The following is a 23,969-nucleotide window of genomic DNA, read 5'->3' as shown; positions in this document are numbered from 1 at the left end:
ATATATTTGCTGACTTGTTTCCAAACACATCTTGTGAAGTTTTTGGTATCTGCTCTATTAAATTAAATCAGCTTTTGTTTCTAATAATATTAATAATAGTAACAGTCGTACAAGAAGTCATTTTATATCAAGGGATTTGAAAATAAAATAACATTGAAATGAACTTAGATGCATAGTTACTCATTCATTTTACCATTTCTGAATTCATCAACCTGGAACCATGGTAGCAAACATGCTTGATGACGTAAAACTTTCACGCTTCCAGTGTAGACAGGGTGTTATAACTTCAGAAAGTTCTATAAAATCATTAGAGAACTAGCTTTTTTTCTTTTAATAAAATAATTACCTTTATATAGAAGCTTGTTTCCACCACTGAATAAAAATTAAATTGCAGTACACTGAAAAATATGCTTTTCTTACTTAGAAATGTTCTTGTTTCTAGTCCAAATATCTAAAAATTCTTAAATCAAGAAGCATTTTCTAGACAAGTAAAAATGATTTGATGGTAAAAATGATGGTTTTCAGAAAAAATAAGTCAAAATTAAGTGACAAAGACAAAAAAATCTAAGTAAGAAAGGCATTTTTTGCAGTGTAATTGTGTAATTCAATGTAATTATCTCACAATCCTGACTTTTTTCTCAGAATTGAATGATACAGTCACAATTGCATGTTAAAATGTCAGAATTGCGACTTTTTTTTCCTCAGATTGCGACTTTATATTGTAATCGTTTTTTCCCACAGAATTGGACTTTATAACTCGCAATTGCAGTTTATACTTTTTTATCTCGCAATTCTGACTTTTTTCTGGCAATTTTGTCAGAATTGCGAGATAAAGTCACAATTATTATTTTTTATATTTTTTTTATTCCGTCACAGAAACAAGCTTCCATACCTTAAAGTGATTAACTATTGTTTTAGTGATTTAAGTGATTATCTTTATTCAAAAAGTTATTTTCCAGACCTTTCTACCCCATCCCCACCTGAATGATTGGATTTACTCTGATGAAGTTGCCACGGTAACAAAAGAACATCCACAGGTGGCATGAAGGTGAACTCTACAGCAAGCAGTCAAGTGTGGTCAGCGGATCCCCGGGCAAAAAACAACCTCAACATCCCAACCAAACCTCAGAGACTAGATCCAGATTAGACTAATGGCCTCTGCTCTCCAAAGGGACTCTAAAAAACTGCTAGTAGAGTCAATAACAGAAGGATTACCAAAGAAAGGGGACTTTTGATGCTATGAGTTAATGATGCTTATAGAGAAGCTCCTCTCACTGTGTTTTAATGTTAAACCTATAGAGGTTTGACTGTTAGATGTTTTTTTTTCATACATTTCCAGAGAAAGAAAAGTAAATTTAATGCAATTAAATTCTGATGTAATAAAGACATTGTAGTGGAACATCAGATCCCATGGTAATAATTAGAAACACGTACAGTGCTGCGCAGCGTCTGGTCTCCTTTGAGAGAGGAAAAACTTGCATATCATCAAGACCTGATTGTTTGAATTTAACCAGCTCACACAATATGTGAAAGATGTTTCTTTTTCAGCCCCAAACATAGTAGGGCAGTATGTTTTGTAAATAAGAGTAGGCAAAAAAAAAAAAATCTGTTTCCAGAACATTATATATAAAATATATATGTGGAGACATAAATATATATATTTATGATACAGTATTACAGTAACAAGTGAAAATTCTAGAATGGCCTATTGCTTTGTTTTAAACCTGAGGTCTGAATTTGTGGAGATGTCCTGGAATGTAAATGTAGGCACATGAAATAAAGACTTGCATCAATTCCACTGGTTGCTGGTGTCGGATTACTATTATGTGCTGCAATTGTCTGGCCAATTGCGCACTAACATTGTTTTAATTGGGAATTTCAAACTCTGACCCTCTAATGTTAGATCTAATTTTGAATGAACCACAGTACAAAACACACTTTTTGCTAAGAGACATTATATAATCAAAAAAGGGGTGTCTTTATGACAGCTAAAATTAGTAAAGATATCCAACAATCATGAGACAACACATAATATACATTTCGAGCCACGGGCACAATCAGAAAAACAATCGGAATAGTAGGAAATAAAAGAGCCAAAAATGGCAATTGCACAATATTATATCAAATACACAGTCTCATTAAAATAAGACATGGTAAAATACATTTAGGTATGATTAAGTATATTTGTCTTCACTGTTTGAACTTTGAAGACTGAAATGATAAAATAATCTTTCATCCACTGTTTCAAAAAAATAGATTAATTTCAAATGATGTGTTGTTAATTTCTGATCATGATTATGTATATATGTTTCCTTAAAGGTTTGCATATGTATTTTCCTCAAAACTGCAGCAACTGGTGACATAGCACTATGGACAATTATAGACGATCAGAAACAACCGTTAAGAACGGAAAAGAAAAAACATTTTTAAATAATACTAAAAAAATGTGAATATGAAAAGCCATTCAGAAATTAAACAAACCAAATTTTTAGCATATTAGTGATTCAGTGCTATCATTACCGTTGTTCATTTGCACTTTCATGTTTAAAATAGTGATATAAAAAGGAAACCACAGATTGTTGAATGAATCCAGACTAATTCATTGAGTACATCAATGTACCAGTATCAGAATATGCGGATAATGGCTGTCTTGCAAATAGTGGTGACTATGTGGCATTTTCTGGGAGCAAGATGTTATGGACGTCTAGTGTTACATTAATGGAAACCCTTTTCATATTAAATACAGGTATTACAAACCAGATCACATTGTGTCAGTTTGTTTAAAAATACTGAAATCCACAGGATTAAACAAAAGCACATCAAACAAATCTTAGAAAAGGCTGTACTCCATCAAGACATGAATGCAAATCTGGCCATCACACTCTGTTTTTATGGCATTTGTTCCCAAGTGTTCTTGACCAAACAGTGGGTCATTTTTTTCGCACTATTCAGAATGAGAAAAGCATTTGTTCACACCGTTACGGGTCCTCAAGAAATACAAAAATAGTGTGTTATATAAACTGTTAGATAAAGCGATTCATGTCTAATTAGTGAAAAAATGTGTCCTGTTGCTGTGTGTTTGGGCTGTGAATTACTCAAGGTACAACAACAATATATAATAACGTTCAATGATAGTTCCCATACTAGCTCCGTTTCACTCATCATTGCAACATAATTATTCAAAATTCTGATATGTTTGCAAATCAAGTCTTAAAGACAGACCTAAATAATTAATAAATTAGCTAAATAATCACTATGAAACGCACAGCAAAATGGTTACTTTCCTATAAGAACTAATACACTGTTATGAATAGAACTCAGAATGAAATCTTAAAGATATTTGATCTAATGGGGGTTGACATATAGTCACATGATACTGTCCATTGTGAATTTTGATCTATGCATAGTGGTGTGTCATGTAATACTGATAGAGGAAAAAAGGAAAGGAACAGAATGAAGCTGTACTGGCAGTAAAATAAAGACTAAAAGGAAGTGCCAAAGAAATAATAACCATAACAGACTGTCATTGTAAAAAAAAAAAAAATGAGTGGAAATGAAAGAGTCTCAAAAATCCTGTTCATGGTCATAGGTACCGCATTTAGCGTGAAGGGTGCATGCAGCAAGGTGTTAGTCTCTCTCACTCCTGCCAGAGGAATTGGACAAAACCAGGAACGACCAGCCAGTGAAGCTCTGAAATCTTCCATTAGCAACTGTAAATAAAAAATGTCTAAATATTAATCAATATAAAAACATTTCGGGTTAACACATTTCATATTTTTTTAAGGGGTCTGTGGTTTTTCCATATGTATGGTTCTAAATTTAGGAAAAAATAAGTGCAAACGTATTAATGAATCATGATTTGTGTGTTAAAACATAAGTTCTGTAGGTTTTGGCCCTTTTTTCTTGTACTTACCTTAGCACACAGATGATGCTTCAATAGAGGCCACATTCTATGAGGTTATTTTTGATGATGACATCAGTGACTGCATCAAACACGAATTGTACGTTTTTGGTGTCTGTGGCACAGGTGAAGTGTGTGTAGATTTCCTTTGTGTCCTTTCTTTTGTTCAGATCCTCAAACTGGCACTGGATGTAGGCCGCTGCTTCCTCATATGTGTTTGTTCCTAAGCATCACACAACATAGGTGGCTTTAAGATTTGGGTGATTAACTACTGTTCAAATGAACAAAAAATAATTAAAGGTGCCCTAGATTCAAAAATTGAATTTACCTTGGCATAGTTGAATAACGAGTTCAGTACATGGAAATGACATACAGTGAGTCTCAAACTCCATTGTTTCCTCCTTCTTATATAAATCTCATTTGTTTAAAAGACAGGCGAATCTCAACATAACACGTAACAGTCGGGATCATTAATATGCACGCCCCCAATATTTGCATATGCCAGCTCATGTTCAAGGCATTACACAAGGGCAGCAATAAATTCATAAACACAACTTCATTCTTTATAAATCTCTCCAACAGTATGTAATGTTAGCTTTAGCCACGGAGCAAACTCATTCAGAATCAAATGTAAACATCCAAATAAATACTATACTCACATGATCCGATGCATGCATGAAGTATGCATGACGAACATCTTGTAAAGATCCATTTGAGGGTTATATTAGCTGTGTGAACTTTGTTTATGCACTGTAATATCGTCGAGAGCTCGGGGGGGCAGGGAGCGCGTGATTTAAAGGGGCCGCAGCCTGAATCGGTGCATAGTTAATGATGCACCAAAATAGGCAGTTAAAAAAATGTATTAAAAAAAAATATCTATGGGGTATTTTGAGCTGAAACTTCACAGACACATTCAGGGGACACTTTAGACTTATATTACATCTTCTAAAAACTGGTTCTAGGGCACCTTTAATACTTGTATTCAGCAAGGAAGGATGCATTGACTGTTTTAGCAATGTCTTTAGTACCTTTCTGGACATTGAAAGTGGTGATTATATTGCTGTGTATAGACGAGTCATAATTAATAACAGAATTTACATTTTTGGTGAACTAACCCTTTAAACTGATCAAAAGTGATGGCAAAGACATTTATAATATTACATAAGATTTCTATTTCAAATAAATGTTGCTCTTTTGAGCTTTCTATTCAGAATCCTGAAAACAAAGTATCATAGTTTCCACAAAAATATTAAGCAGCATGACTGTTTTCATAGTAATAAGAAACTTGAGCACCAGAACAGCTGAAAATTCAGCTTTGCCATCACAGGAATAAATTACATTTTAACATGTATTTAAAATAGAAAGAGTTCTTACTCCAACAACTTTTTAAGTGGGAATATGGAGAATGTCACATCAATGAACAAGGCATGGGATGATTAATCGAGGCACAATAAAAGTATTTTTGGAGGAGTAAATTAAAGCATCTCAATGATTCAAAGTTTTTAGTCTAGTATGAAAAACACTAATTCATCTTCTTGAAAAATGAAGCAAGGCAAAAGTTTTCTATAATGGTCCAGCCCGTTGGCAAAATAAACTGTGCCACAATTCCACATGACTGATTTCAATGAAATACACTAAGTACAAACCAACATCTGTAAATGTACTGTGTTTTAAAGAATAAAGACAGAGAGGGGCACTAAAACATCTCCAAACCAGTAAGACTCAACTTTCACCTGGCCCGGCAGGATGATAACTAGCAGACACAAAACAGAGGTTTTTCCACAGTGCTTCCCCTCATCTGATAGGCTGTTCAAACTTAACCTCACATAGTCCCTTCTTCATTTTTATAACTTTTTATAAACAAGCAATAATTCATCCACACTGCCATTTGCCCTAAAGGCTCTACCAATATAATGATGCTCGAGTAAAAATATGATTTACTGATTATCTGAAATTTTAGACCTGATTTAAATAGTTTTCCAAGACTGAACAAAAACAGATGGTTCAAGTTAGTAATACAACTACTGTTGAATATACTGTCCTGAAACAAATGTTTGTTTGTTTTTTGAGTGGCATTATCATTCATCATATATAAATGTATCTGTGTGTATAATTTACTTGTGTTACGGTTTGTTAATGAAGCCACTTTTCACTCATAAGTATAATATTTTGTTTATCCTCACCAGAGTATTCTGGGTAGCATATTGTGAGTGGACTTCTCTTGATCTTCTCCTCGAACAGATCCTTCTTATTGAGAAAGAGGATGATGGATGTGTCTGTGAACCACTTGTTGTTGCAGATGCTGTCAAAAAGCTTCATGCTCTCATGCATACGGTTCTGTGGACACATCAAGATAAACATATGACTCAGAAACTCCTTCATCTGGTTCACATTTGATTGGACCATTGCTTGGTTTGACAACTGAGAGCTGAGATTTGCATATGAATTAAGAAATGCTCAGTGCCGTGTTGGAATTAAGGGTTATATAAATCTATAATCTATAATAGTCTCAGTTCCACTGAAAATCAATATGCAACCTCAAATCATCCTTTTATGGAAAAATAGTCAGTGTATTTTAAGAAATTAGGTCTCATGAGGAAACTATGTGGGTTTTCCATGAACTATGAGAAAATCACTTTAACACAGCCAGGACAAACGGAACATCCCCTGTGGTGGCTATGGAGAAAAAAAAACAAAATACTGAGCTCTGCTAGTAGCTTTTCTCACAGATTATCATCTTTGACCATATTTGCATTAATCCATCTTATCAGATGTCTTTAAAATTGGCCATGTGATCTTGCTAACTAAGACTATTGTGCCATTCTGATTTAGCTGTGAGATTGCTGTGGGAAGGAAACTCACCATCTCTTCATCTTCAGCGAGGACCAGGTCATAGTCGCTGAGCGCCACACAGAAGATAATGGCAGTGACGCCTTCAAAACAATGAATCCATTTCTTTCGCTCTGAACGCTGACCACCAACATCAAACATCCTGTTCGAATATAAGCAGTATATAGTGATCAGGCCATGAAAGAAAGAAAGAAAGAAAGAAAGAAAGAAAGAAAGAAAGAAAGAAAGAAAGAAAGAAAGAAAGAAAGAAAGAAAGAAAGAAAGAAAGAAAGAAAGAAAGATGACACATACTTGAAGTACAGCTCTTTGAAGGTGAAGTGTGTTTCTACAATGCCAGTGGTCTTGACCCGAGTTCTCAGCACATCTTGTTGAGTGGGCATGTAGGTGGTCTGGGATATCCTATCCAGGTCATTCAGATAGCTGGAAAAGAGACAAACCATAGTGAGCATTTTTGAGTGAAACCACTTACAAAACAATATGTCAGGATGGTTTAAAAAGCATTTAGAAGGACATTTTAAAATCACCACATTATTTTCTCTGTAGTTTCTTAATGTAATAGGATCTATTACGTACAATGCACAGTATGTAAGAAGAGTCTCAGAAGCTGGAAAACATTTAAAAATATGCACCTGTTCTGAGACCTGCACATATACTTTTATTTTATTATACTTTTATATGTTTTTGAGCTGGCAACCACCATTATTTTCATTACTCAACAAAATATGTCACAAAAAGCTGGAAGAAAAGCATGCAGTTAATGTTTTTCACAAGTTTTTAAAAAGTAGCTTTTGCTCACCAAGGCTGCATTTATTTGATCATACAGCAAAACCGTAATATTGTGAAATATTATCATAATTTAAAACAAGTTTTCTACTTAAAGGTGCAATGTGTAAAATCCGGGAGGATCTATTGACAGAAATGCAAAATAATATATATAACTATGATTTCAGTGGTGTATAAAGACCTTATATAATGAACCATCTGACAGGCTGTTCAAACTTAACCTCACGTAGTCCCTTCTTCATTTTTATAACTTTTTATAACAAGCAATAATAATTGGTGGTCAAAATTATTGGAACCCTTGGTAAATATGATCAAAGATGACTAAATCTTTAATCAATAAAATTAGCAAAAATCTAACCTTTCATTGAAGGAAAAGAATTGAAAGTGGGGAGGGGGGTCACATTAAGAAATAAACAGTTTTCTCCAAAACACGTTGGCCACAATTACTGGCACCCCTAGAATTTTTTATGAGTAAAATATCTCTGAAGTATATTCCCATTCATATTTACATTTTTTTTAGCACTCCAGGGTGATCATGAACATGAAATTGTCCAGCCATGACTTCATCCAGCCATAATCATTAATCACAATGAGTAAAACCAAAGAAAATAGTTCTGATGTGCAGCAAAAGATTGTTCAGCTTCACCAAATAGAAAATGGCTATAAGAAAAAAGATAACACACTGAAATTCCCCATTTCCACTGTCAGGGCAATAATTAAGAAGTTCCAATCAACTAAAGATGTTAAAAATCTGCCTGGAAGAGGACGTGTGTCTAAATCGTCCTAATGCTCAGTGAGGAGGAAAGTTTGAGTGGACAAAGACTCTCCAAGGATCACAGCTGGAGAATTACAGAGATTAGTTGAGTCTTGAGTCTCAGAAAGCCCCAAAAAAAAAAAAAAAAATCAAACAGCACCTAAATCCCCACAAGTTGTTCGGGAGGGTTTCAAGAAAAATCCTCTGCTCTCATCCAGAAACAATCTCCAGAATATTCAGTTGTCAGACACGACTGGAACTTCAAACAGGACCGGCTTCTGTGGTCAGATGAAACTAAAAAAAGAGCTTTTTAGCAGCAAACCCACCAGATGGGTTTGGTGCACACATGGATAAAAAGTACCCCATGTCCACAGTTAAATATACTGCTGGATCTTTAATGTTGTGGGCCTATTTTTCTGCTGGAGGTCCTGGACATCTTGTTCAGATACATGGTATCATGGATTCTATCAAAAACCAACAGATAAAAAAATCAAAACCTGACTGCTTCTGCTATAAATTGTAAGACTTGATTTTCCTGCTCAGACAAAAACTGAGATCAATCATTTTACAGTCATCTTTGATCATATTTACCAAGGGTGACAATAATTCTGACCACCACTGTATATAAACCGCAGGTCCCCTCCATGTCAAGTTGACATTTTGCGCCGACATGTTTCTACAGCAGCCCTAAACGGACAAACACTCTGCAGAGTGCGTTTAGTCATTATGTTGTTCTTCTTCTAAATCGTTTGTGTCTTTAGAGGCAGCTTGCATCGTCACTACATTGAATACGCAAGAAGAAGAAGTAGTAGTAGTAGTCTGGTTCATTAGAAGCAGAGACCGTTCTGTTAGAAGTAAGAAGAAACCTCATTGCTTGACTGGCTAACGTACTCTCTGCTGTCTCAGATGACGAGATCTTTGACTTGTGTCGGCAAGACGGCCACCATAGCTTCTCGATTTTCCTTCGAAAGGGATGGGTGAGGTGTTGTTGGTTGCAGTTCGCAACCTCACCACTAGATGTCGCTAACATTTACACACTGCACCTTTAAATATGTTTTAAAATGTAATTTATTCCTGTGATAGCAAAACTTAATTTTCAGCATCATTACTCCAGTCTTCATTGTCACATGATCCTTCAGAAATAATTCTAATATGCTGATTTGGTGTTCAAGTTACATTTCTTTTTATTATCAATGTTGAAAACAGTTGTACTGCTTAATATTTTTGTGGAAACTGATATTTTTCTGGGTTTTGGGGATTGGGGAGTGGGTTATGAGAAGTACTTAAGTACTCCTGTTGCAAAAATAAAGATGTACCCATCACAACGACCCACCTACTCTGATTTTGCTATAATACAGGAGCTGGAGCTCACAGCACAAAGTTTCTCTCTCACTGGAAGATTCGGCTATACAGTTTCACTCCATGAACACACAAGTTCACTGAGAGGAGAGAACTTCACTCTTGATTATTATCACTGGAAACATTCTTAGTGGCTACTAAAGCTGAAAACAGAGTGAAAGAATGACTGTAACATGGAAAAACCTGTGAGGGAAAAAAAGTTGTGCAATGCAATTCAGAAAGCCACAAATTTCCCCACAGTCAATGAGCTGGAATCTACCAGGTAAAAAATGTTGAACAAGTTTGCACAAGGCTAAAAGAACTGTGCCTGAGGTGTACAAATGTGCCTCAATCTGAACCTTCCCCATTCAGGAAACCAAAATCTGATTTACTGCTAATCAATCGCTTCAAACAAGAACATTATGATTCTGTGGAGACAAATTATGGTACAATAAACTAAAGGTATTGTAAGTGAAAACAATATTTGCAAAATTACTATCTAAAGTATATTCTGTTCAAATAATTGTATAGTTTAAGCCAGTTTCTGTAAACAATGCCCCAAAATAGTATTTGGACACTTAAATTATAATGATTGTTACTGCATTATACAACAAAACATCAAACCTACAACATTTATTTAAAATAAATATAGCAGAAACAAAAATATATTTAGACACTTTCTGGATGTCAAACATGTTATCGTGATGAACTACACCTGTGGTTACTCTGCTAGGCCCCACAGAATAGCCTGTGAGAAACCTTTGTCCATCTGAAGAAAGTGCACTTACTAGGCTGCTGAATCATTGAGCTGATACTCTCGTGATCTGACGAAACACGTCTGCACTCCTTCATCCTTCCACAGCCGGCGAATGACCCCAGAGAGTTCAGGGGTCATGACCCCTTCCTCTGCAGTGCCGGCGAGCACAAAAAGCTGACGAGCATCATCCTGATGTTAAACAGAACAAATCAGGAGACAAATGTGAAAACTGGTCTCCTTAAATGATTTCGATTGTGAATATGGAGTTTGTTACTCATAATTCGTTTGACTGATGAACTCATGAGTATGTGAGTCTTTTTGACTGATTCATTACAACGTACCTCATAAGTTCATGAATCAAGCTACACTGGCTGTGTTGTATGTTTGTTTTTGTATGACAGGAATTAGAAGTCCACTTCAACGGATATACCGTGCTCAGGCAGTAGGGAGCAGTGAACACTGCGTAGGGACCCTGTGGAATGGAACGCAGCTACAGTGCTATTCTGGATAGGGGGGCAGGGAGCAGCAGCTCATTTGCATTTAAAGATACATGCTCCCACTCAAAAATGCGCATTTACTACACGGTAAAATAAATGATCTGTGAGGTATCTTGAGCTGAAACTTCATGGACACATTCTGAGACTTATATTACATAAGGCATAATAGATCCCCTTTAAATAATCTTGTTCATTACTATCTATATTCTTCCTTGTGTTCGTTTAGTGAAAAACAGAAAAACAGTGAGGGAAAACATCAGTAGATTCTTACTGTATTTAGATATTGTGACCAATTATGGTGGTTCAAAGCATCATGGTTTTATAAAGGATCAGAAATAAATTTCCCTGGGAAGGCAAAAAAATAAACATTTCCCCCTCCAAGTACTAAACTCAGACTGGGTTGTCCAGAGGGTTAATTTTGTAGACCCTGCTGTACTCAAATTCCAGCACTGTGCAGTCTAGATGAGAGAAGTAATAAATGATTGCTTGCTTATGGGTAATTCTGTGTGCAGTTTTAATTTATGTATCTTACCGCTCTTGCAGGGTCCCCAAAGTCGATCTTTAAACGGCCCATGGCCCTGATAATGGCAATGATGGACTGGATAGTGTTGCTGTAAACCACGACTTTATACTGCTTGCACTCCTCATCTGAGTAACCATCTTCATGAATGATCCTAAAGTAAAACAAACCAGATGGGATAACTACATCTATGGCACATCAAACAAAACAATTAAATCAACAAAATCTAATAACAACTGCCAGCAGCGTTCCCTCTAGTCCAGGCTGTTCTGATTTTGATGTTGGTCCTCCACAGACCAAAATATTCAGTACAGAGAGCAAATCAAAATACATGTGATTTCTTGAATGGCCATATATTCATTCATTTATAAACACATTTTAATATAAAATATTCATTATACACAATGATTTTATGTATAAATCAATATAATATGCAATTAATAAAAATAAAATCTGATAAATTATATATATTTATGTAACTTTATATCCATTATATATAATGGTGGTCGAAGGGTCTGCTCAACTACAGTTTTTTTTTTTTTTTTTTAAACTAGAGGTACAATTGACTGCAAGTCTAATTCTTGCATATCACCACATCACAAGAACAATATATGATAAAAAAAAAAAAAGTCAAAACACTTACTTCATTTGCTTAACTATTGTACTCTTCCCTGATTCCCCAGCACCTAAAAGAGGACAAACAACACAGAACGTTGTTGATGAATTTGATATGGGAAAATCAATAAATGCAGTTTATTCGCCTGACCCCAAACATCACACGCTCAGGAGAAGGTCTACATTAGATGAATAGAAGCTTTCAACCTCTGCCTCCTACATCACAAGCCCAGCATGAGCTGCAGAACAAGCTCTCTATTTCGGGTTGCGCTTGCCATACGGTGAGATTAAATGCCCTGAAGATGAAAGGTTTGTCTGATGTTAGTTCCCCCAGCCAAAGTGTTTGTTAGGACAGCAGGAGCTACGATAGGTGAGCTTTTTATAACCAAGTCAAATGACTCTCTTAGATGGCTTATTAACCAACACACCAGAAAGAGATGTTTGTACAAACATGAGCAAACAGGCAAGTGGATGCATGGTGTGTGCATACTGTAATCCAATGTTTTACTGTATTCTCAGTTAGCGAGTGAAATGATTAACGGGAATAAATTGAACATATTTCACATTTATATGCAAATTAGCAGGTATTGCACATTTTGGATATGGAGTAACAGAGTTTGTCAAAATACTTTTCCATTGGTTGTCTGAGACATCACATCAAAATGAATAAGATTTGAACTTTAAATATTCTATGGCTTGTAATTCTGGTGAAAAATTCAATCAATCAATCAATCAATCAATCAATCAATGTTGTTTTATAAAGCACATTAAAACACAACCGAGGTTGACCAAAGTACAGTAAAAGAATGAATTAAAAGGGCACAAGACAGAGGAAAAATTGCTCAACTGTTCAATCTTCAGGATCATTTGTGCTGGTGGTTACATGAAGCAAATCTACTGTAAGATGCATTAAGGGTTAGATCAATAATGTCTGCTTCTGAGGTGTGGCTTACTGCCCTATTAGCCCAAATTTATGGCAGGGTGAGGGAATAACTGTGGGTCTTTGGGGCTAAAGAATCATGTGGAAAATTTCTTCTGAGCGTCTTGAACCGCAGGCATGCTGCAGATGAGAGACAGCCAAAACGTCCTGCCACGTCTGATGAGGCCTTGGCACAAGTAAAAGCTCAATGAATTGTCAATGGCTGAGAGAAACTGAAAAAAAAGTTGCCTTTAAAATTAGTCCTAGACTTGCCAAAGATTCTTGCCAAACAGAACATACAAACCTACTGACCTTTGTGATCTGTTAAGCAAGCCGGAGCTAGGTTTTTTTTTATAAGAGTAGTTCACCCAAAAAAGCTGACTCAGTTCAATTTCTGCATATTTGGTTATATGAACTGGATCAAATGATTCACTGTAGAGATTCAACAGCAAAAATTCATGAATCTGACATTATTACTTCTCTCATTAACTAAAATCAGCAATATAATCTGACAACAATAGCATCATAGATTTTTCTTAATTAGTAGGAAATACCACCGATACCAGAAAAAATTCTAGCATCGGTATCGGCGAGTATTTAAACTCATGTACCGATCCGATACCATTTTCTTAAACAATATCTAGTTGTGCCCACCATCTTTGCTTAACGCAGCAAATCGGAACTCAATTCTTCTTCGCGGCTCAGAATGCAAACACAGGAAGTTGTGCTGTGTTGCCATAAGCAACCACTGTTTAGAGCAGCGAAGAAGTGAAAAACAAGGTTATTTATTAGAAATAAAACTAAATAAGATGCTAAACTAATTAATTTAAAGTGAATCTGAAGCATACCTTTCTCATTCGGCACTGTTTCCATTTTCGAGACGAATGCTAAACTATTAGGCTATTTATTATGTAGCCTAAGCTTTGTACTTCACTCGCATTATCGACAACATCCTTCACACAACAGCACAGTCAGGTGGTGGTCACGGGACGGCAGATTGTATTACAGAATTGAATTGAGCAGCGTAAAGTTTTAAATGTTTGGTTGATTGTATTTTTATTTTAATATTTAACAGCTGCGATATAAAGTAAGCAATGCAAGAATTTGTGTGCGCGCGCATGAGGCGCTGGCGCGACCACTGGAACGTTTTTTTCCTAAACTGTACTCCGTAATTTATGGTTTATGGTCGTAATTTAAAAGCCAGACATAATTCATACATTTACAAAAGACATTTAAATAACGAAAACAAGCAGAATGTCTGTTTCCTTTCCTAGATTGCTGGAGTGCACCACAATGGACCACTTTCGTTTTGTTAATCTGCAAACTTAATTATATGGTGAAATATTTCGCGTAAATATTCCCTTTTATTGTATATGTGTCATGTTAGTCTATAGTTTTATTCTGTTTTCTCCGTTCACCGAACCGCTGCATGTGCGTGATGTGGCATTGTGTGAACTCATGTTCTACATATCCTGTAATTTACGCTGGTTTCAAAGCACAACAAGCTGCATATTAGCCTACTTGACTTTAATTTTCACTTAAATATAGGCCTAATACTTGACGGTTGGTGACATATCATCGGAAAAACTAATGCCAGGGCGTTGCCATTGTGACTTACCTAACCTATGATGACTTGACAACTGAGCGCTCAGCTCAACCATTTCACTCACGTTGGATGCGTCAGCGTCACATTTGCATAGGCTATACTATTTGAATTCGTGACTGGTTGACTGCCAAATCAAAATATTAAATAGAACGAAAAAATAACGTTATTAACCGGTTAATGGCCATTTCAAATGAGCGTTTCTGTTCAAAATGATTAAATTTGATTCAGTTTCCGTTTCTGGCTACATTCCGGTCAAAATTTTGTTCGTTTCCGGTTTCGTTCCTTGAACCGGTTCAGAGCCCTGCACCCAGGTATCAGATCAGTACTCTGTATCGGCCGATACCCTGAGCTCAGGTATCGGAATCGGTATCGGGAGTGGAAAAGGGGTATCGGAACATCTCTATTAATTAGATCAAAAGATGAAAGAAAAAAACATTTAAATTGTATTATTTATTATTTCAAAAAGGTACCTCATAAAAACTTTTTCATTTCACATACAGTATATGTTGCGTATTAAAATAAACAAGCAATTTGGTCCAAATAAATATATAAATAAAGTCCAAAACCATTGCACAAATGATGTTGTATGGTTTTATCACTAAGCTAACAAGCTAATTAGCTTACTCATTTCACTGATTTATGATCAGCCAAAGACAATGTAATCATTCACTGTACATAAACTGGATGCTAGATCAGAACTTCCACACTTTTCCCTAACTGCAACTCTGGAGTGAGAGCCACACACGTTCTGGATTCTGTCCAAGCATCAGGTCTCACACCGGGACTGTGCAGCACAGCCACAGAATCTCCACATACACATCTGTGAACGCTTTGAATGGGTGTGTGAATGGCTTACTCCTGCTGTAATTATATAGTTAGTTACAGTGGCATGTGCAGTGTGTGGTAAAGATCACCACTATTATCAACCCCAGCTGAGCAGAATCATGTTTTATGATTTATTTTCCTTTAGCTCTTTATTTTTCTTTTTCAGCAGTGCAGGTTTACATAGAGCAGTGAGCAAGCAGACACCAGAGGCCAAACCCCCTACTGAGCAATATCCTCCTGTGGTATAATCATGGTGTTATCAAACAGAAACTAATTTAACATTGAGACATCTTCCCCAATTCTTTTCGAAACTAACAGTTGTTTAAGAGAGGGTTCATTTAAAAAATGAAAGATCTGTCATTATTTTCTCAACCTTGTTCATGTGGAAAACAAAAAGATATTTATTTAAATCTTTACACAGCTCTTTTTCATACAGGAACCTTTACAGTGACCTGTGTGACCTTTTGAGAGACCCCTTCCTAAAATATAAATGCAGCTACATATTTTCATATTTTAAAAACAAAACTACACTATGTGAGAAAAATATTAAGTGTGCTAATCTGTGTTTTTCAGTATAGAGAATTGTCATGGGTGAACTATTCCTATAGCCAGTGAAACTGTACAGCACACATGTGAAACAAAATGAATAAGACAATATTCAGCATTATTTTAGTGCTATTTTTAATACTATTTTAGTATTTATTTATATTTTGATTTAGCTTTTATTTTTATATTTTCAGTTTTCATTTATTTTATATCTACATTTAGCTTTAATTTATTTGTTTAGTTCAGTTGTAGAGTAATTGTAGTACTGTAACTTGTTCTGCTTAAGTTTTGTTTTCACTGTGTTTCCTGTTGTGGTTTGCCTGTGTTCTTTGTGTCCTAATTAGTTACTGATTTAATTCACCTATTCGTACTTATTTTGATTACTCTCCCTGTGCATTCAGACCCCGAGTTCTGTCAGTGTATTTGCCCGGTATCGTCTAATTTTAATGTGGATGTTTATGTTTTCTCCAGCGATCTCCTGAGTGTTCTGTGTAGATAAAATAAAGACAATTTTTGTTCCCTATTCCTTTCATCATGTGCATTCATTACAACCATTGGTGACAGAATACCGCACCGTAAGAAAGGATTTTTGTGGCGTTTTTCTTTCTTTCTTTTTTCCTCTCCCCCCTCACATATGGACCTACCCACACTGATAAAAATGATTCTATGAAGTGAATATTACAGAAAATCAAATGCAATTTCAACATAAAAAAGTAAATTCAATATTAGTACTCAAATATAAATATAAAATTAAGTAAAACCTACTCAACTTTTCTGAATACTGGTGTTCCCATCATGCACTGGGGTATGAATAATTAATAAGGTTGATTTTTTTTTTTTTGCTGTTCCAGCTGTATTTACACTGTTTTATCATTACTTTTGTTGTTATGCTTAGTAACTTGTGATTTTCTGTTTCAGAACAGTTGAATTGAGTTAGTTCAATCGACTCTAAGTAGGTTGACTCTGAGTTAAGCGCATGCACCACAACTATGAAAAGCCATCATTAATGGAGCTCTGATATTACGATTCACCATGGCAACAGCACGTGACAAAATGACGTCTGCATACTTCTGGGTCAATGCAAGTTTAATTCTTATCACTGTTATAATATCAAAGGTGAAAACTGGCAGAACGGTAAGTTATTGAACTATTATTCATTTTCATGTTATCCCACATGCAAAAAAAGAAGAAGAAGAAAAAAAATAATAATTTAACAAGATCCAATAATAAAAGTGTAAATTATTTAATTATTATTAAACACTGGTTAGGCAATTTACTTCCACTTTTAGAACATTTTCTTCATTTTTATTGAAAATAAATGCCTTTCTGATGTGATATTTGATGGGAAAAGGGAGAATAGCAAGCTTGGCAGAAGGCGGATTCGAACCCAGTCAATCGCATCACAAATAAATTCTCTAAATCGAGCACACAGCCTACACCACTGCAACCACAGGAACGTGCACCAATTTTAACCTGGTCTGACGTTAGTGGGCGGAACTACTGTAAATTTGTACTTAGTAATAGACACTCCGAATAATCTTGTTTACCGTTTACTTTAAGATTATTTTTATTACCAAACTGGCAGATATTGATCTTTTTACTTATGTAAAATCCACTTAATTTAGACCCCCCCCAGGAAACAAGACTAAATATCTTATATCATTTTCGTGTATGCAAAATCCATCTTGATTTAAGAATTTTTCGATATTTGTACTTGAAATAGGACAAAAAAATACTCCGTACGAAAAGCATTTTTGCAGCATGAACGCATTATTGAACTATTTAAACATCACTTGCACTTTAAAAACGGGGAGGAGACCGAAGAAAACTCTGGGTTTACCGAAGAAAACCTGCTCCCGACCAGGTTAGGTTCACAGAGGTTCACCATGGTAACTGACTCTGAGTAAGAGTTACCTCCCTTTTAGAAACGGGCTTGACTTAACCTGCTTTCTCGGGTTTGACATACCTCCCATTCTGAAACGGAAAACCCAGAGTTTCCCTCATTACAGGTTTAACATACTCAGAGTTTTCACTTAACCTACTTTCTGAAACAGGCCCCAGGTGAGTGCTGCATTACTTCTGTTATGTAGATATGTGGCCTGTTGCACAAAGCCGGTTTCAGTTTCTACCCAGGTAAGTTCAAGACTAGTTTAAAGGTGGTACAGAGGATGTTTTCGTCGACTGAGTTTTTGAAATGAGCGCATGCGGAAGAACAATCCCCCTCCTTCGCAGCTCATTTCAAGTGAACGCCTCCCAAAACTCGTGCACGACAAGTGTTTGTTTACCACCGGCATTCGCTGTGTTATTAAGCCGGGCACACATTTTATACTATTTTATACAAGCTAAAACATTCTGACTGTGCTCAACATACAGCGATAGTTTCCTGCTCCTGAAGCAGATTTATATACTTTCACATGGAATTTGAACACTGACTGTAATCGCAGACTGAACGCAACTGGCTCTGACTGGACGCATTTGAGCGCGATCAGTCACAAGTATCAATTTACATTGATAATCGGCCTTACAATCGTTAAGCCGCGCACACATTTAGTGGATTCATTATGTCGAACTCACCGCAGGTGACTCATAATCTGCAGTTGTTACTCCTGTCTCCTGAAAAAACATTGCATGCGGCGCATGGAGTGTGGAAAGTTACTAGAGCGCGCAGCCGCGCACGTCTCTCCCAAGGAACGTCATGGCAGTGATTGACAAGCCAGAGGGCCAATCGTTTACGCGATGATCGTGTAAACGATTGGCTGATGTTTTTAATGCCCTACCTCGTGCACAGATGATGTATATTAATAATATTCCTTTCAGTGCACCTAATAAATAATCTTTTATCACTTAGTAAAGACAGTTTCAAATAATATTGCAAAAATGTATAAAACAAAACATCCTCTTTAGCACCTTTAAGTAAACTCTGGTTTTTCGGGCTTATGAAGGTGGATTGATTTTAGCTGGTTTCATTGCTATGGTAACTTATGCTACACGGCTAACCTGCTCCAGGTTGCTTAATTCTATATATGAAGTTAAATAAACTAAATATAATTAAGTAATTATTTACTTAATTTCTTTATGAATGTTAAGTTCAATAGTAAGTAGATTTTACTTAATAATAACAACAGGTAAGTTGTACAGAGTGGTAGCAGTAAAATTTACTTAAAATGCAAATTGTTAAGAGGATTTTATCAAGTAAATCCTAAAAGTTATTTTTTGAAGTGCAACTGCTCTGCATCGAGCAGAGGGTCCATTCCCTGGAGGACCACATCAGAGATTTTTTGGATTTGGTGTGCCTAACTCACTATCCGGACCGCTTGCTCTGGTCCAAGCCATGCCTCCTAGGAAATGGTCCTCGAGAGGATTTTGGTGCTTTTTGTGGAGTGGGTGCTGGTGAACAAGGGATCTGCATTCACCATCTGCCCACTGGAGGACATCATCAGCTCCACTCCAGACCCAAAGCCCAGCCAGCCATCACCCTGATGCATGGACATGATGCCAGAGCTCACCGCAGACGGAGGGCTAGAGCCTGCCGCGATCACAATGCCTGCAGTCAGGACTGAGCCAAGGATCGTCCCAGAACCTGAGTCCAATGGATCATCTGACCAAGTGTGTGAGCCGGCAACATCATGTGTTGCTGTGGGATTACTTGTGGAATTTGAGGGAATGGAGAAAGACCCCACCCACACTCCCACCACTGAGGGTGAGCTGAAGCTGATTAATCTCCCACCCCCGCTGTTCCCGTCAAACTCAGTCTCCTCTTCCCCTTGCTGGTTCAGCCCAATTCGAAGTCTCCTGTGTCTCCAGAGTTCCCACCCAGCCTCCCTCTACTACCGCCTCTTCCAAATTAAGCTAGTTCCTTTCAGTCTGCTGGTTCCCTTCAGTCCCTCGGTTCCTCCTCTGACACCACTCTATTGTGTGGATTTGCCTCTGGTCTTCCGGTCTCTAGGTCCACCTCCAGCTGTCGATCCTGTCTTAACTCCCCCCTCCTTTGGCTCCACCTGCGACCACTGTCCTTATGGCTCCACCGGGCTCCCTCGTCCCTCTGGCTCCACCTTGGTCAGACGTCACTCTGCCTGCACCACAGACTTACAGGCCTTCAGCTATACTTCGTCCCTCCACCCCTTTGGCTCCGTTGGGCTCCGCCATCCCTCCAGCTCAGCCTTGGCCTCCAGAACCATTGGCTCTTAGATCTCGCTGGCTCTTCATCTGTGCACAGGTCTCCATTTCCATCAGCACCATTTCCGTCCATCATCCCCCTGGTGTTGGCAGACAAATCTCCACCATTGCTCCTCCATCCCTCAACTTTGCCATGAGCCATCATCCTCCTCCAAAGCTCACTTCCTCCCTGGTTTTCCTGTGTTTTTTGTGCCCTAATTAGTTCCTGATTTAATTCACCTTTTCGTATTTATTTTGATTACTCTCCCTGTGCATTTAGACCCAGAGTTCTGTCAGTTCATTTGTCTGGTATCGTCTAAGTTTAATGTGGTTGTTTTCTCCAGCGATCTTGTTCTGTGTAGATTTAATAAAGACCATTTTTGTTCCCTATTCCTTTCGTCGTGCATGTTCATTACAGCCACCCGTGACAAGTACCTGTGTTCAACCTATTTTATTTCAGTTAGTTGCCAAGATAAATTTCCAATTTATTGTTTAAATTTTGGGCCCGGTTTCACAGACAGGAATTAGCTTAAGCCAGGATTAGGCCTTAGTTCAATTAGGATATTTAAGTAGCTTTTCTAAAAGTACACTATAAAAAAATCTACATCTTGAGACAAAACAATGGCACTGACATATTTTATGTCAGTACAAGTTGCTTTCAGTTAAAACAGCTCAAACAGGCATTTTAGTCTAGGACTAGATTAAGCCTCGTCTGTGAAACCAGGGGTTGAAGTTTATGGTTTTATTATTTTATATTTTATTTAAAAAAATTCAGATAAATGACTTTCAATTAAACAATTTTTAATTGCTTTAGTTCTAGTTAATAACAACACTGATATATTCAGTTGTGTGGAATAGAAAGAGAAGCTATTTTGAGAAATGTCTGTTTATTGTCTATTAAATGGAAGTCAGTAGCCTCCAATGTATTTTGGTTCCTAATTTTCATCAAAATATCTTTGTTTGTGTTTCGCAAAAGAAAAAAAGTTAGACAGCTTTGGAATGATATGAAGGAGGGTAAATGACAGAATTTTCATTTCTGGGTGGAGTATCCCTTTAAACAGACCATTTGAATTGCAGTTCAGCCAGAAGCAATAGTATAGTCATCATAGCCTAATGCCCCTGAATCTGCTGATGTCAGGAAAGCCACAGTGAACACAAAGAAAAATCCACAAGTGAGTTCCCACAATGTGATTAAGCTCATTGTCCAGTGCTAATTACAACTCAGCCATAGTCAACTCTGCTAGACAGTTGCAATCATCTTGCCTACAGGGATGTAGCCATGCTGTCTAAACTTGCCACAGTGTAAAAAGTAATACGCTCCATCTACTCAATAAAATTGTGGCAACAGATTACAAGCAATATTATTAATTCAATTCAACATATAAGAATTAAGTCAGAATTAATCAAATTAATTCCTTAAAAGTCAACATTTAAAATGTGTAAAATTAGCAAAAACCATTACAAAAACCCCAAACTGTCAAAAAAAGCAAAGAGTCAAACTGCCCAACTACACAGAACACCGATCACAATAACGGTGGCCAAATATTTTCAATAAAATCAACATCAACATCTAAACCTCTGTTAATTATTGTGTGTTTTTCTTTCCTTCAGTGATTGTGCTTGTTATCATCAGGTGTATTTAATGTTGGCAATAAAAAAAAAGAGTTCTTTTAATTTGATTGCTTGTAATCTGTTGTAAAAAGCATTACTTTTTACAGTGCAGCAGTTTTAAAACAGCGAGAGCACATAAAAATTATTTGGTAATTCAGGATGACTCTCAGAACTTGCCGTCCTTGGACAGTTCTTTCAGAGCGGCTTTTATTTATAAAGTCCATTCTGTGATTAACGGAGCATGTAATATTCGGCTCATTGAAATGCTCGCCCCACTTCCAGCATACTTCTGCATTCAGAGTAAAAAGCCAAACCCCCTCACATGCCCCAATGCACGATTTAAATGCCAAGAGGGGAAGGGTTTCATAACTTGAGAAAAAAAAAAAAAAAAAGGATTTTTCATGCACACAAAGACTTTTGTACAAATGATGACCCATTGACTACTATCTTGGATACTGTCTGCTGTCATCTAATTTGTTTGAGAAACATTGAACAATGAAAACATTACATATGACAATATCACCAACAGACAAAGTGATCATAACTTTTCAATGTGTAATCTATGACTGCAATGGTTTTTAACCTGTTTCGACATAGAATCTGCATGCAGAAGAATATCACAGTCCAAAAGAAATACCATCCCACACAAAAAATAACAGATGTCATTCCATATTTGACCACTCCTCTCAGAAACCACAGTATGGTTTGCTCAGAGAAACTACCCCCCTGTCTGTCACAAGGCACTTGCTACCTTATGGGAATGTCCATTTAAATTAATTCATTTAGCACTTTTATCCAAAGCAACCCACAAATAACACAAACAGAAGCGATTAACACAACTAAAAGTTTAAAAGTGTAAAATAAATATATCTGTGCAATTTTTTTAGTACTATGCACCATCTACTGTACACTAGCGGACTACCTGCTTCAGTTAATATCTATAGGGTGCATCTGTCCATGAAAATTAGTATGTAACCAATAAAGTATCCAAAAACAGACAGACAGACCAGTATTTTGTCTCTCTAATGGTCTGTAACAACCATTATCTTCTGCATTCCATCACGCTTTGATAGCTGGAAATGTGCCAGAATCACACCATTACTTTCCGCTATTTTCCTCCATCACTGCTGTGATTCAAGGGTGTGTGAGCGTGGGTTTGGTTATCATGTCACACAGAGCAACCAAATGCTATAGGTTAAATATGGTAGTAAAATGTGATGCTCATTGGATGTTTTGGGACACCGGGGGAGGATTTCCAAAGGGAAACATGTTTTGACAGCACACTAAGCCAAGACTAGTACAAACACAACACTTTCTCAATCCACTGTTATTACATGAAAACAGGTTTGAAAAATATTCATCAGGTTGTCGACACTCTGCAAAATATTTCAGCATATCACAGATGAATACTTAAGTTTTATTGCTGACTTTAATTTGAACGTGAATATATGCAGTGATAAGTTCATTTCACTTTTTTGGACAGATTTGATTGAGACAATCGAGTTGAAGCTCCGAAAACGAATAAAATAGAGATGTGACAGAAAAAAATACACATTTTACTTGCAACACAGATCACATTCATCACTGAACACAGGCATTAATAAAGTCTACTGTATATCATACCGAGCAGCAGTAGTTTGACTTCTCTGGATGCTTTCTCTCCGTCCTCTCGCAGGTTCCGATCAATCATCTTACTCCTCTCCATCGCTTCTTTATCTTCAGCACTTAACGTGCAACCCATTTTTCAAAACGTTTTTAAAACAATTAATAAAAACCTTTAAAACTGAACGCTGCGGTAATTTTCCAAGAGCTTGAAGAATAACGAAGCCAAAGAGAGAAAAAGGCGTTGGCAGGTTTGCACGTGATGCTACAAGCGTACGAAAACAGATCCTTTAAAACATTAAACCGCGGCTCTGATAACATGAAGCTTCTACTGGACCGCGACCCACTGCAACTACATTGGCTGGGACAGCGCAAATTAAGGACCCAAATCCAGACACACAGAAAGATAATGTTTTCGTGACTAAAAAGTTTCGACCGATGAGGTTCTGCGGTCTGTTGTGAACGCCAGATTAAGTTTTTTTTTTTGCCAAAACGGTATCCAAGACTGTATCCAGAACATGTAGCTAAATATTTCGAAGTGGATCACAGTGGTGCTGTTCACGAATCGGCGTTTTTAAACGAATCTTTTAAGTGAACGAATCCTTCGTTCACTTCCATGCACTGAATCAAATGTTTCGTTCGCTTTGAATCTCTGACTGCTTTTCTAGACTGACACGCAAACCAACGGAA

General features: G+C 36.8%; 1 protein-coding gene across 1 annotated transcript; it reads right to left on the bottom strand.

Moving 5' to 3' along the window:
* Nucleotides 1–1,952: 1,952 nt before the first annotated feature.
* Nucleotides 1,953–23,886, bottom strand: gnai3 (guanine nucleotide binding protein (G protein), alpha inhibiting activity polypeptide 3). The gene is made up of 9 exons (XM_067394989.1): nt 23,301–23,886; nt 12,044–12,086; nt 11,413–11,554; nt 10,415–10,572; nt 7,043–7,171; nt 6,764–6,893; nt 6,085–6,238; nt 3,914–4,124; nt 1,953–3,710 (listed from the first exon to the last, which is right to left on the bottom strand). The coding sequence occupies exons 1-8, from the start codon at nt 23,416–23,418 to the stop codon at nt 3,934–3,936; spliced, it is 1,065 nt and encodes a 354-aa protein (XP_067251090.1). The 5' UTR covers nt 23,419–23,886; the 3' UTR covers nt 1,953–3,710; nt 3,914–3,933.
* Between the last annotated feature and the right edge of the window lie 83 nt (nt 23,887–23,969).

The sequence above is a fragment of the Chanodichthys erythropterus genome, chromosome 9, assembly GCF_024489055.1.
Source record: "Chanodichthys erythropterus isolate Z2021 chromosome 9, ASM2448905v1, whole genome shotgun sequence".
In the NCBI taxonomy this organism is placed as follows: domain Eukaryota; kingdom Metazoa; phylum Chordata; class Actinopteri; order Cypriniformes; family Xenocyprididae; genus Chanodichthys; species Chanodichthys erythropterus.
The sequence above is the reverse complement of the archived record's forward strand: the minus strand, read 5'-3'. Positions and strand labels throughout refer to the sequence as shown.

Bases quoted from the DNA above. Each gene is read 5' to 3' on its own strand.
- gnai3 (XM_067394989.1), bottom strand. From the start codon at position 23,418: ATGGGTTGCACGTTAAGTGCTGAAGATAAAGAAGCGATGGAGAGGAGT. The intron at 10,573-11,412 runs GTAAGATACATA...GTTTAACATCAG, and splicing joins TTGGGGACCCTGCAAGAGCG to GATGATGCTCGTCAGCTTTT. The intron at 6,239-6,763 runs GTGAGTTTCCTT...ATGTGTCCACAG, and splicing joins TCGCTGAAGATGAAGAGATG to AACCGTATGCATGAGAGCAT.